Source organism: Rhineura floridana, chromosome 1, assembly GCF_030035675.1.
Source record: "Rhineura floridana isolate rRhiFlo1 chromosome 1, rRhiFlo1.hap2, whole genome shotgun sequence".
Lineage (NCBI taxonomy): Eukaryota > Metazoa > Chordata > Lepidosauria > Squamata > Rhineuridae > Rhineura > Rhineura floridana.
The window spans coordinates 262,785,597-262,799,071 of record NC_084480.1 but is presented as its reverse complement, the minus strand read 5'-3'; the positions used below and the strand labels follow the sequence as shown (position 1 = coordinate 262,799,071).

Genomic DNA, 13,475 nt, shown 5'->3' with positions numbered 1-13,475 from the left:
GGATTAAGTCCAGGGTTGCCGTCCCTCTGGTCGGTTCCATGACCAACTGATCTAGGGAATAGTCATTTAGAATATCTAGAAACTTTGCTTCTTTGTCATGACTGGAACACATATGCAGCCAGTCTATGTCCGGGTAGTTGAAGTCACCCATTACTACCACATTTCCTAGTTTGGATGCTTCCTCAATTTCATATCTCATCTCAAGGTCTCCCTGAGCATTTTGATCAGGGGGACGATAGATCGTTCCCAGTATTAAGTCCCTCCTGGGGCACGGTATCACCACCCACAACGATTCTGTGGAGGAGTCTGCCTCTTTTGGGGTTTCGAGCTTGCTGGATTCAATGCCTTCTTTCACGTATAGAGCGACTCCGCCACCAATACGTCCTTCCCTGTCCTTCCGATATAGTTTATATCCAGGGATAACCGTATCCCACTGGTTTTCTCCATTCCACCAGGTCTCGGTTATGCTCACTATATCAATGCTCTTCTCTAAGACCAAGCACTCCAGTTCTCCCTTCTTGGTTCGGAGGCTCCTAGCATTAGCGTACAGGCACTTGTAAGCAGTGTCTCTCTTCAAGTGTCTTTGGCACTTGTGGTTAGGCCTGTGGTAATTTTGCTCTTCTGAATTTATATCCTGTGCCCCTGCTCTCACAATGCCTACTTCTAGGCCTACCCCTTTTAAAATTTCATCATTTCTTTGGTTTTTATCCCAGGGGGGAGGTTTATTCCGAACCGGACCTTTCTCAGCTCCTGTCAGGTTTCCCCCCTCAGTTAGTTTAAAAGCTGCTCTGCTACCTTTTTAATTTTAAGTGCCAGCAGTCTGGTTCCATTCTGGTTCAAGTGGAGCCCGTCCCTTTTGTACAGGCCCGGCTTGTCCCAAAATGTTCCCCAGTGCCTAACAAATCCGAACCCTTCCACCCGACACCATCATCTCATCCACGCATTGAGACTGCGAAGCTGGTCCTGTCTAGCTGGTCCTGCGTGTGGAACCGGTAGCATTTCAGAGAAAGCCACCTTGGAGGTCCTGGCTTTCAGCATCCTACCTAGCAACCTAAATTTTGCTTCCAGGACCTCACGGCTGCATTTCCCCATGTCGTTGGTGCCAACGTGCACCATGACCACTGACTCCTTCCCAGCACTGTCTACCAAACTATCTAAACGACGGGCGATATCCGCAACCTTCGCACCAGGCAGGCAAAACACCTTGCGGTCTACACGCCCATCACACACCCCACTGTCTATGTTCCTAATGATTGAATCACCCACTACAAGGATCCCTCCACCCCCTGGAGATATATCCTCGGCACGAGAGGATAGCTGCTCATCCCCCAAGGAATGGGTCCCTTCTAAGGGATCATTTCCCTCTTCCTCAGCTGGATGCTCTCCTTCCCCGAGACCATCGTTCTCCATGATAGCAGGAGAGCTATCATCGTTGGAGTGGGACACAGCTATAACGTCCCTGAAGGCCTCCTCCACACACCTCTCTGCCTCTCTCAGCTTTTCCAGGTCCGCCACCTTGGCCTCAAGGAAATGAAGTCGTTCCTGGAGAGCCAGGAGCTCATTGCACCGAGAGCACACCCACGACTTCTGTCCAACAGGCAGATAGTCGTACATGCTGCAGGCAGTGCAAAACACTGGAAAGCCCCCACACCCCTGCTGGCTTCTTACCTGCATAGTTTTGTTTAAGGTTTATTACGTCAATGGGTTGGAGACTGCGGTTTAGTTGAGGTCAGGGAACAGACGGGCAGAGTGTGGGGCCCTGGCCTCCTCGCCGTGCTGCCGAACTCGCTCTGCTGCTTAACTCGCCTTGACGCTTTGTCAGCTGGGGCTCCCTCTAGCTTCATTTTGTTAAACAATTGGCAGTTAGAAATCCTTGGCAATCTGCTTCAAATTATTCAGAGACCTAACAGTTGTTCCTCAGTCTACCTTCCTACACCACAGAGCTACATGGATTAGGGGTCTACCTTGGTATTAGACAGTTTCCTATGCTCCTCTATGGTCTAATCTGTCTCTGAGGTAACTGAGGAAGAGAATAACTTCTTCTTGTAAACAAGATGCCATGCTTTCTGTGGGACTTATATTTGAGTAGACATGTGTAGGATTGTACTAAAATTCTTGATTTTATAAGGCTTATATACTAGGGTTGCAGGTTCAATCCCTGAGACTGATCCTGTATCTTTAGGAGAAGAGAAAGTCAGCCAAGTGCAGGTGTTCTTGCAACCCTGTAATGGGAAAAACCACATGGGGGAATCCTCCCTTCCCCCTGCACAACCTTTAAAGATACAGAAGACCTCTTGGTTGCCAGGCCCAGCCTCCAAGAGGTCTTTTGTATCTTTAAAAGTTGTGCAGGGAGGAGGGAGAATTCCACCTTGTGGTTTTTCCCATTACAGGGTTGCAAGAACACCTGCACTTGGCTGACTTTCTCTTCTCCTAAAGATGCAGGTTCAGTCTCAAGGATTGAACCTGGCAACCCTATTATATACACCCACATCCTAAACAGTAGAATGGTGAAATATAACTTAACTAAACAGAGACAAAATAAATAGCAACAGTATTTCCTTACCATAAGACACTGACTAATGTGTTAAAAATAACAATGTCTTTGTTTTATTAGATAGAAGAGTTTCGAAGACTGAGGACACATGTTAAAGGGGCTGAACTCCTAGAAGGCAGCGATGGAATACTAGGAGATAACTTTAGACCAACACAGCCACTTAGTGACAGAGTCATAAGAGCTGCCTTCCAGTAGCAAAGACAAATAGCAAAAATAATCATAATGTAAGTAAAAATAGTGAATAGCATAAAATAGAAATTCTGTGCAAATTTTGATGTAATAGATTCCATATAGATAAAATAGTCTCATTTGGAAGAGAAATCAATGGAAATGAATGTTATTTTAGTAAAAATCTTTGTTATAGGCAGATTTCTAAGCTGATAAGCAATCTATTATCATTTCTGTGTTTAGAGCCACCTATCACAAGGCAGCTTACAAGAAAAAATGTTAAAAGCAGTTGTTATATGCCTTCAATACAACAATGAAATAAAAACATGCAATTAAAAACAGCATCAGATAAAATAATATAAAGGGATCAGTAATAAGATCAATAAAATGTCTGGTGGAATAAGAAAGTTTGTAGAGCCTACTCAAAGGCTGCAAGAGGGGGGGGCAAGTAGAATTCTCAGGGGATACACACCAGTGTGCTCCAGTTATGGGCCAGAAAACAGTGAGAACAGTGACTAGCGCATGTGAAGTGTTGGTGCATAAATGTCTAAATAATACATATTAGTGTACTACAGTTATTAACACAGGTTGCAGATGTTGAGAGACTTGATCTTGCAAGATCCCTTTCATTAAGCCTGTTATTTCAGCAACTCTGGGTCTCACATCTGGTGGGTCCATTACTGGATAATCTGTCTCTTTTAATTCATTTTAAAAGCAGTTGTGGGACCCCTAAATTGGATTGGCAGCACGCAGTGCCACAGAAAGGTGAGGAAAGATGTAGATTCCTCTCCCCCAGTATCATGATCTCAATTCAGTTTAGGGGATCCACAGCTGATTTTAAAAGAAATAAGAAATAAGCTAATTTTGGGTCCCCAACATCTCACCTAGTTCGATCCTGTCTCAGTATGAATAAACCTCTTTTGTATACATAGTGCTGATGGTAGCAAATCTCCCCCTCTGCCCCACACACACCAAAAAAAAAAGAGAAAGATGGGTGTGGGGACCAAATGCAAAGATGTGTAGAACTCTTCACCTTTAAGATTGGTGTCAGTTATTAACCCACAATTGCTTCCTAAATTGGTATTACTGGATGATAGTGGTAGATTTGTGGGGGTTGAAATTACTCTACAGGGTACAAACATTTTGATAGTGGGTATCTATGCCCCCAATGAAGATAAAACAAGGTTTTACACAGGACTTATGGAAAAATTGTCAGAGTTTTCATATGACCATTGGTGCGTTATGGGTGATTGGAATGGGGTAATCTCACCAAAAATTGATAGGCTTTCTGAAAAAAATATCAAAGAGACACAGGGTAAATTACCGAAGATTTGCTTTGAACTGATGGAACATTTAGAATTGGTGGATACCTGGAGATATATAAATGGTAATGCAAAGGAATTTACTTATTTTTCAGAAAGACACAAAACATTCTCGAGGATTGATATGATTTGGATGTCTAAAATTTTAGCGAAGGACACTTTTAAAATGGATATATTACCAAAAACTTTTTCGGATCATAACCCTGTGATATTAACTTTAAAAAAGAAAAATCTTGGATTTAGATGGAGACTAAATGAATCTTTATTACAGAATGACAAAGTAGTACAAGAATGTAAGAAGAAATTAAAAGAGTTTTTTGAACATAATTTACATAAAGGAACAAGTGAAAATATCGTTTGGGATACAAGTAAGGCATTTATGAGGGGATATCTTATTAAATGTAACTCTGAATTAAAAAAAAAGAAACAACAGAAAATGCAATTAATTTTGGAAGAAATAAAACAAAAAGAGGAAGAATTGAAAAAGAATCCAACTAAAGTTTCTATTGTAAATCAAATCAAAATGTTACAGAAGCAAGTATCAATGCTGACAGTTAGAGAAATTGAAAGAAAACTAAATTTTGCTAAACAAAGGACTTTTGAATTTGCAAATAAACCTGGGAAATGGTTAGCATATAAATTAAGAAAAGAACGTCAAAAAAATATCATTTTAAAGATACAAGAAGGAGATGAGACGTTGACAGATAATGTAAAAATTAAAAAGATTTTTCATCAATATTATTCAACATTGTACAAATGTCAGGAAATTCCATCTGAAAAAATAGAAAAGTATATATCTAAACAGAATTTGCCTAAAATTACAGACTTTCAGAGACAAGCTATTAATGGCCCTATTACGTTAAGAGAGATATCTGAAGCTATAAACAAAATTAAATTAGGAAAGGCACCGGGACCAGATGGGTTATCTGCAATGTATTATAAATGTTTGGAGGAAGAACTCTTACTACCTTTACAGTCTACAATGAATCTTATTCTGCAAGAGGGAAAGATACCGGATAGTTGGAAAAATGCTAATATAACATTAATACCTAAAGAGGAGCAAGATTTAACTAAAACAAAAAATTATCGACCGATATCTCTATTGAATAATGACTATAAAATTTTTACAATGATCTTGGCAGAAAGATTGAAAATAATATTGCAACAATTTATTCAGGAAGATCAATCAGGGTTTTTACCTAAAAGACAATTACGTGACAACGTCAGGAATGTCTTGAATGTCTTGGAATATTTAGAACAACGAAATGATAAACAAGCAGCTTTGATTTTTTTAGATGCTGAAAAAGCATTTGATAATTTGAATTGGAAATTTATGTTTCAGGTTTTGGAGCAAATGGATTTTGGAGACAATTTTATAAAATGGATTAGATCGATTTATACATCTCAGAAGGCTCAGATAATTGTTAACGGAGATTTAACGGATTCATGTGAAATACAAAAGGGTACAAGACAGGGATGTCCTTTATCTCCTCTTTTATTTATTCTGGTCTTAGAAGTGCTGCTTAGAGATATAAGGCAAGATAAAAGAATTTCGGGATTAAAGATAAAAAAAGAAGAATATAAATTGAGAGCATTTGCTGATGATTTGATAATTGTACTAGAAAATCCTTTGGAAGGAATTAATGTATTGATGGACAAATTAAAATAATTTGGACCGTTAGCAGGATTTAAGACCAACAATCAAAAAACAAAGATGTTGGTGAAAAATTTAACTTTAAGGGAACAGAAAGAGTTAATGGACAAGACAGATTTTACAATAGAGAAAAAGTTGAAATATTTAGGTATCATTATGACAAATAAAAATTCAAAGTTGTTTCATAATAATTATGAAAAATTATGGACAGAGATTAAGAAAGACTTGCTAAGATGGGATAAACTACAACTGTCATTAATGGGTAGAATATCTGTGATAAAAATGAATGTATTACCGAGAATGATGTTTTTGTTTCAAACAATACCTGTAATATCCTCTGATTTACCTTTTAAACAATGGCAAAAAGATATCTCTAAATTTGTATGGCAAGGAAAAAAACCAAGAGTCAAATTTAAATTACTACAAGATGCCAAAGAAAGAGGAGGACTGGGATTACCAAATCTGAGACTTTATTTTGCTGCCTGCTGTCTAGTCTGGATAAAGGAATGGATCTTATTGAGGAATAAAAGACTATTGGATTTGGAGGGCCATAATTTGAAGTGGGGATGGCATGGATACCTATGGTATGACAAAGTAAAAGTAAATGTAGACTTTAACAATCATTTTATAAGACGTCCTCTGTTGAAAATATGGAATAGATATAAACCAAGGTTCTATTTGAAAATACCATTATGTGTCTCAAGTCAAGAAGCATTTTATAGAAGAGAAATGGCTGGAAAAGAAAAATGGTTAACTTATCAAGAACTATTAGAAAATGTACATGGAGAATATACAATGAAAGAGAGAGAACAACTGACAAAGGAAGGATATAGTTTTCAATGGTTTGCCTATTTACAATTGTTAGAAAGATATAAAATGGACAAGAAAATGTATGGGTTTGAAATAAGTAAATCTGATTTTGAAATAGGACTGTGTACAAATGATGAAAATATAATTGCGAAAATGTATAAACTCTTATTGAAAATGGATATGGAGGAAGAACAAGTAAAAGAGTGTATGGTAAAGTGGGCAAAAAATTTTGGTTATAATATACAAATGGATCAATGGGAAAATATGTGGAAAAAAGGTTTGAAATTTACACTATGCTATAATCTTAAAGAAAATTTTTATAAAATGATGTACCGTTGGTACATGACTCCAGAAAAGTTGTCAAAAATGTATAGTAATGTTTCTAATGTTTGTTGGAAATGTAAACAACAAGAAGGATCATTTTATCATATGTGGTGGTTATGTAAAAAGGCAAAATCATTTTGGGCACAGATAGGTAGGAAGATGCAAAAAATTCTAAAGATAAATATTCAGTCAAAACCAGATTTTTTTTTATTGGGTTTTATGGATAAACAAATAGAAAAGAAATATGGAAGAATAATATTATATATGATTACGGCAGCAAGATTATTATATGCACAAAAGTGGAAAATGGAATCAACACCAACAATGGAAGAATGGCTATTGAAATTAATGGACTTAGTAGAAATGGATAAATTGACATGTTTACTTAGAGAAAAATCGACGGATACATTTCTTAAGGAATGGAAGCCTCTCTTGGACTTTTTGTTGAAAGATCAAAATAAAATGATGATACTGGGATTTGACGATTAATTAAGACAGCCTATGGAGAAAAGGGATTCTGTATGTATATATTAAGGGACAGGTTTGATGTATATTATATACTTATAGCTGATCTGTGACAAATCGGAAGTCAACTATTTTATTTTCATTTTTTGTTGTTGTATTGTTATGTTTTTTTGACTTTGTTTTGTTTGTTTTTGGAAAAATTTGAATAAAAATTATAAAAAAAAAAAAGATTGGTGTCAGTTAGATTTTGATCAGGTGTAGCTTTCCTTCCCCCTGCATGGCAAGCTGCACTTGTCAAAATTCACCCTTCCACACAACTGTTAAAAACCTATGGTTGCATGTGCACTAGATTGATTCAAGATCCTGCCATCCACAAGGGTGTGTGTGGTTGCTTAATACACATTTGAAAACCTTCCTCTTGATTAGATTATCCATGTCTTTTCCTCAAAGGTATGTATGGGAAGGACAGAGAGCATGCAAGCAAGGGAAAGTGGAAAAGGAAGTAGGAGTGAGGAGAACTGGGGCTGAAGGGGTCTCTCTTCCGCTCTCCCTCTCTGTGTGTGTGTGTGTGTGTGTGCGTGCGGCCACCAGTTTGTTTGTTGGGATTCTCAACCCAGCAGCAAAAAAGGGGTGAGAGGAGAAGATGTGTGGTTGTGTTCCAGCTCAAGGCATTTTTAGAGGAGTTGTAAAGGAAGAGGAGGGAAAGAGAAAGAAAATATATTTGGGGGGGGAGAGACAGTGTGTGTATATGTGTGTGGAAAGGTTTCAGCTTTTAATTATGTTCTATATAAATGTATTATGCATGGTAAGGTGAAATGCAAATGAGTATGCCTCTGTGTGTGTGTCTGGTGCAGCCAAAATCAGAAGTTAGGATCAGGAATTTCCATGCTTAAGTTTCCTCCTAAAACTAGTAAGCTCTGCCCAAATGCAGTTAGTTGCTCTGGGTCTTAGTATAACAACCATGAAGGAAGATTCAGCAAAGGAAGCTCCTTACCTTACAGTATCAAAGTCCACATGCCCATATATGGGCACAGAAAATTGTACATCTAGCTGAAAGGCAACATATGGAGATCTGTGCTGATCATTGCAATGCATTATTAAGAGAAAGTACTCCATGCAAAGTAATGTTCATTTTATTGTATAATCTTAGACATCCCATAGATGTCCCAGAGTGCAGGACAAAGAATAATGGGCTCAAGTTACAGGAAGCCAGATTTCAACTGAACATCAGGAAAAACTTCCTAACTGTTAGAGTGATACGACAATGGAACCAATTACCTAGGGAGGTGGTGGGCTCTCCAACACTGGAGGCATTCAGGAGATAGCTGGACAGCCACCTGTCGGGTATGCTTTAATTTGGATTCCTGCATTGAGCAGGGGGTTGGAGTTGATGGCCTTTCAGACCCCTTCCAACTATGATGTTTATATAATCTTAGAAGGGTGTGCGGCATGACAATCATGAAGAGGGAACTTGCACTTCTGAATTTGCCACTACACTGCTAGTTGCATGTATGCAGCATAAAGCACTGAGGCACTTTTCTTCTGATTATAGTGGAGAAGAAAGAGAGATATGTATACTAAAACCATAACAGTGGGTCTTGTGTTATCAGTTGGAGTTAAATGTGCACCCCAGGTCTGAAAGTCTTTGTAGATGACTGCATAACCCAAGGAACTACTGTCCACTCTTTGCTGCATCTCTGCTTCCTTGCCTGTTGTGGTCATATCCTTCACCATACTGGAATTTCGTCATATAGTATTCTGTAGTCGCACAATATAATTATATTATTTTTGAAATGGGAGGTTTCAAATATATCTGGATTCCTGCACAGAGATTACTTGAGGGGGAAGTCACAGACATATTCATGTAAATTTTATTTGTCTGAGAGTGAATAATATCCTAAGGCTACTGCCAGTAATTCAAATTTCAGCAGCACTGAAATTATTTGACAAGATGACTTTGAATGTTAAGCATGTAAGAGTTACCTGTAAAAACATATTGATCTGAAATGGCAACGCTATTTCAATACACTTGACAACATCTAAAAATAATTCTTGGGAACAATTTTGCTACCTTGACCATAATTCATAACTTTTAGATCCAGAATAATAAAACTTAAGGTGGTATTCAGTGGAATGTTGTGCCAATCACATAATTTAGGACTTTATAATCCAAATGATGTGGAGTTTTTTTCATTATTTTGTCCCATATAGCCAAGATAGCCAATGTGGTATCCTTCAGATGTTGTTAGTCTTCAGTTCCCATCAACCCTGACCACAATAAGCATTGCAAAACAGATTATAATGTTGATAAACTGAACTGAGTAAGATATGCATGTAGTGTCATGACCCAGCCTTTGATAGTGACCTTGAGTCAGAAGATCCTGTATCCCCTGAACCTGCGTATATAGACCAGTGTGGTGGACACCCCACAGAGACAGCTCTGAAGAGAAAGGCATGCAACTGGACTCTGTTTCCAAGAGCTGTCAGCCAGTTCTTTTTAGCAGGAATTCTAAACAACTTTCTGAATCAACACACCAACTCATCTATTACTGCTTGTTCCCCTGTAGGCCCCCAGCAGAGATGACTGAAGGTGAACCTTGAGGCCATTCATTAACATCTCAGTGCAAGGATACAATCTGGAACACTGTTTTTAGACAGCCTTCATTATTGCACTGGACTCAGGTGAATTTTAGCCTTTATCAGAACAACCTCTGTCACCTGTGAATCTTTTCTAAGTTCTGCAGACCCTTGGTATGTGTTACACTGTTGCTCAGTTCAGATGACAATTTTCCAACTACTGCTGGTAACTTCAAGCACTCGGGTCAGTCCTTTATAGTCTAACCCAGAATCTACAAGCTGTCAATTCCATCTGGAACAGAGCACTTTGCAACTGGTTGATTACATGATGTATATTAATTTTATGGTAAGAAAGCTGAATTGAAAGTGTTTCTTGGGATTTCTTCCCATATAGGAAGAAAAAACCCAACTAGCTATTCTATCCTTCTCACATGTGATTTTGTGTTCTTTGTGACTTGTCTATTCCACTTCTGCAATCAAAGGGGAGAGACCCACTTACTGTTGTGCTGGTTCCAGTGTGTCTCCATCTCTGATTTCTGAAAACAGGAGCATATGACACTAGACAACTCTGCCCCTTTTTACTCTAAAAGTTGGATGGATCAGGTCCAATGCATTTTTTTTAAAGAATTCAGCTTCAGACAGATTTCACAGCTGATTGGTAGATCCACCGGTTGCCCCTCCAGGTGTGGCCAATGGAAAATGCTGTAGGCTCAGGCAGAGACAGTGATTGGCCCAACACTTTGTTATGGGCGGTCTCGAAAGGTCAGAAGTCAGCAGGGGGAAAGAGAGCTATGTCCAACCAAGGGCAGAGTTGCTTCAAAATGCAGCTAGAAAAAACCATTCTCATTGCTTTTGAAGTGACTAAAGTGCCCACAGCCAAAGACTGGAAGAATAGACCTGAAGGTAACTTACGGTGTCTACAGATACACAGAGAGGGGTCACTGCACCCTGGCCTGGCTACCCATTCACCATGGTTTTGTTCTCTTTTGTTTTTGCCACACATAGCTAACCCACTCTAGGTTTGGGGGACATAAGTTCTGTTAGTTTGCAGTGCTGGTTGGCTGGCCACTGGCTGCTGCCACATTGAATCCTTCCTCTCTAGAACACTTCTGTTGTGTTTTCAAACTTGATTCCTTTTGTCTTCTGCCTTTCAATAAGATACAAATACTTAGTTGCTTAAATGCATGCAGGGCTTTGAATATTTTTTAAAGGGTAAAGAGCCACCCTACAGATTTGGGGAAAGGGGCACAGAGCAGACAATTTTATTAGCATTTGTTTTTCTGGTCAGAACACCTGGCAAAAAAAAAATTGCAAAGGGAGCTGGATTTGCTCTAAGAGACATAAAACCTCAGAAAGCTTTTTTTAAAGGCACCTTTGTATGCACCCTTCTACTAATCCTTCTGACACCGTGAAGCCTACTCACTCACATGTTATACAAATGAGCATAAAAGGGGCTGCAGAATTCTACCAACTGATCTTGCCATCCCATACATTCAGCATGTGAAAGAGCACACACATGTACACTTTGAAAATGCAGAGACTCTTTCATAAGATGTGCTGAATGCACACTGGAGTGGGAAAGAGACTAGCAGGCACATTCAGACACGATCCCACTCTCCCTCCCATTTGCATTCACTGTAAGGTATGTAACATACTGTACATAGAACCCAATATCCTCTTTAAAATGAGTTGAAAAGTGAATAACAAAACCTGTGTGATACTGGTAAATATGAATCTCTTTATATTCCATATGAATTATGGTGATTTACAATTCCTATACTTGGATAAACAATGATATATGTTGCAATATATCCCTGTGAAATAAAACTGAATTAAAGAGGTTAACTTCTGCAGGTTTGGCATTTTTTAAAATAGTCATTGATGTTTCTAGTCAATATATATATATAAGAACGCTTTGTGAATTTCTGGACCACACTGAGTGGCCTGAGGGGGAAAAATCTAACACTTTAGAATTCTGTCTTTTTCTGATACATTGATTCAAGAGCTGGAATGATCTTTCATGAGTCATTCTCCTCTCTTTCCTGTTCTTTATTTTAAATGTAAAAATAAGGCTATTAGAAAATATAAATACTACTTTCTAGCAACTAATGAAGAACGAATAATAGTCTATTTAAAAATAGTTTGTTAGCTAATGATAACATGAATATATAAAAAGGGATATAAATCCAGTCCTAAAATCCATATCAGTCCTTGGCATATGTGGATATGTTTATTTGATTCTTTGCAATATGGGAAATGTTACTATTTCCTAAAACATTTTTATATTGACATAAGATTTTTACCTTTAAGGTCACACATATTTAATCAACACAATTTCTAATTAGCACAACAAACTATTTGTGTCACCTTCTGTTCAATATACCTAATATACCTATAAAAATGCAATAAAACACAAGTTTATATGGCCCCTTACAGTTATTTTTCATTTCTTTCATAAAGTGGGTGTATTTCACATGCCAGTATAGCTTACTTTATTTCATTTTATTTCTGAATAAATATTCCGCTTGAACAAGTGAAAAGTGTATAATGTGTAAATTCAATTAAAGAGTAATTAGCTACTCAATAACTCTTTCATCACACTTGGGACTAGCTAAGAAAGAAAGGAGCCAAAGTATATGGGAGAACACGTTAATTAATTAGTTTAGCACTAATTGAAGCTGAGAAAGTAAGCGCCTGCCATAAGATAGATTTTGGCAAAAGCTGTCATAACAGCCATGTTTCAGTTTATTTTTTGCATGTTGCAACATGGAACTTGTGCACTAGGCCATAGCCCAAATTAAATGACGTGTTTATATTTTCTCGAAGGAGTGCTTACTTGGAGTATTTTTAAAAGAAGCTAGTTCTGTGCTCTCTGAAGTCAGCACTGATGTCCTCATATTGTCAGTACTGTTTGACAAACAATCCTGTAATTGTTGTAACAGTATTAACAACAGTTTAACTTCCTGATCCAGTGAAGGAGATCTGAGCTTCAAAGTATGTGGCTGATATTCAGCACAGTTGTTTAGCATTTTTAACTGCCCTTGAGATCACCCTTAATACAATTAAATGGTTCTTTAGCTCATTGTTTGACTGTTAACGCTATGAGGATCATGAGCGTGATTTTGCTTGAATCAGGCCAAGTGCCCAGCAATAGCCTGCAATGCCAATCACCTGTTTGGCTAAATGAGCAGAGAACTGAATCATCCACACCAAAAGATGGCTTGCACTTTCAAAGCTAACTTTGCAAACCATCTATTGGGTGTCAACATAGGTACAGAACCTTGCACATTGTTCTACCTTGCCAAAATATTAATATCAGTTTATTCCATTTCACTGAATAATACAGACTTGTTTTGTACATTGCTACAGGAAACTGATACATGAATCACTTAGCTGAAGTGCTCCCTGTAAGGTCTGAAGCCACTATGTAACCTATGCCCAAAGTGATACATTGCAATATCCCAGCTCAGGGACTGGCTACAGTGCATAAAACTAATTTTCTAGAGCATAGAGAAGACTGAGACAGTAAAAATGAAAGTACGATATAAGTTCATTATAAAAGAATATATATATATAAATCTAGGGGCTTGATCCAGTCCTG

At 38.0% G+C, this 13,475-nt stretch overlaps 1 protein-coding gene across 5 annotated transcripts in view; it reads left to right on the top strand.

The window, feature by feature from the left end:
- CA8 (carbonic anhydrase 8) overlaps positions 1–11,829 on the top strand; it is a 78,864-nt gene extending 67,035 nt beyond the window's left edge. The window contains exons 8-9 of one of the 5 annotated variants that reach the window (XM_061599609.1): positions 2,615–2,778; positions 9,865–11,825. In XM_061599609.1, the coding sequence (XP_061455593.1) occupies positions 2,615–2,749 (135 nt within the window). In that variant the 3' untranslated portion in view covers positions 2,750–2,778; positions 9,865–11,825. Of the gene's footprint in view, positions 1–2,614; positions 2,779–4,139; positions 4,413–5,386; positions 5,542–9,864 lie in introns of those variants that run through there. The other 4 variants (XM_061599630.1, XM_061599599.1, XM_061599620.1 and 1 more) reach the window with 4 other exon arrangements.
- Positions 11,830–13,475: the final 1,646 nt, after the last annotated feature.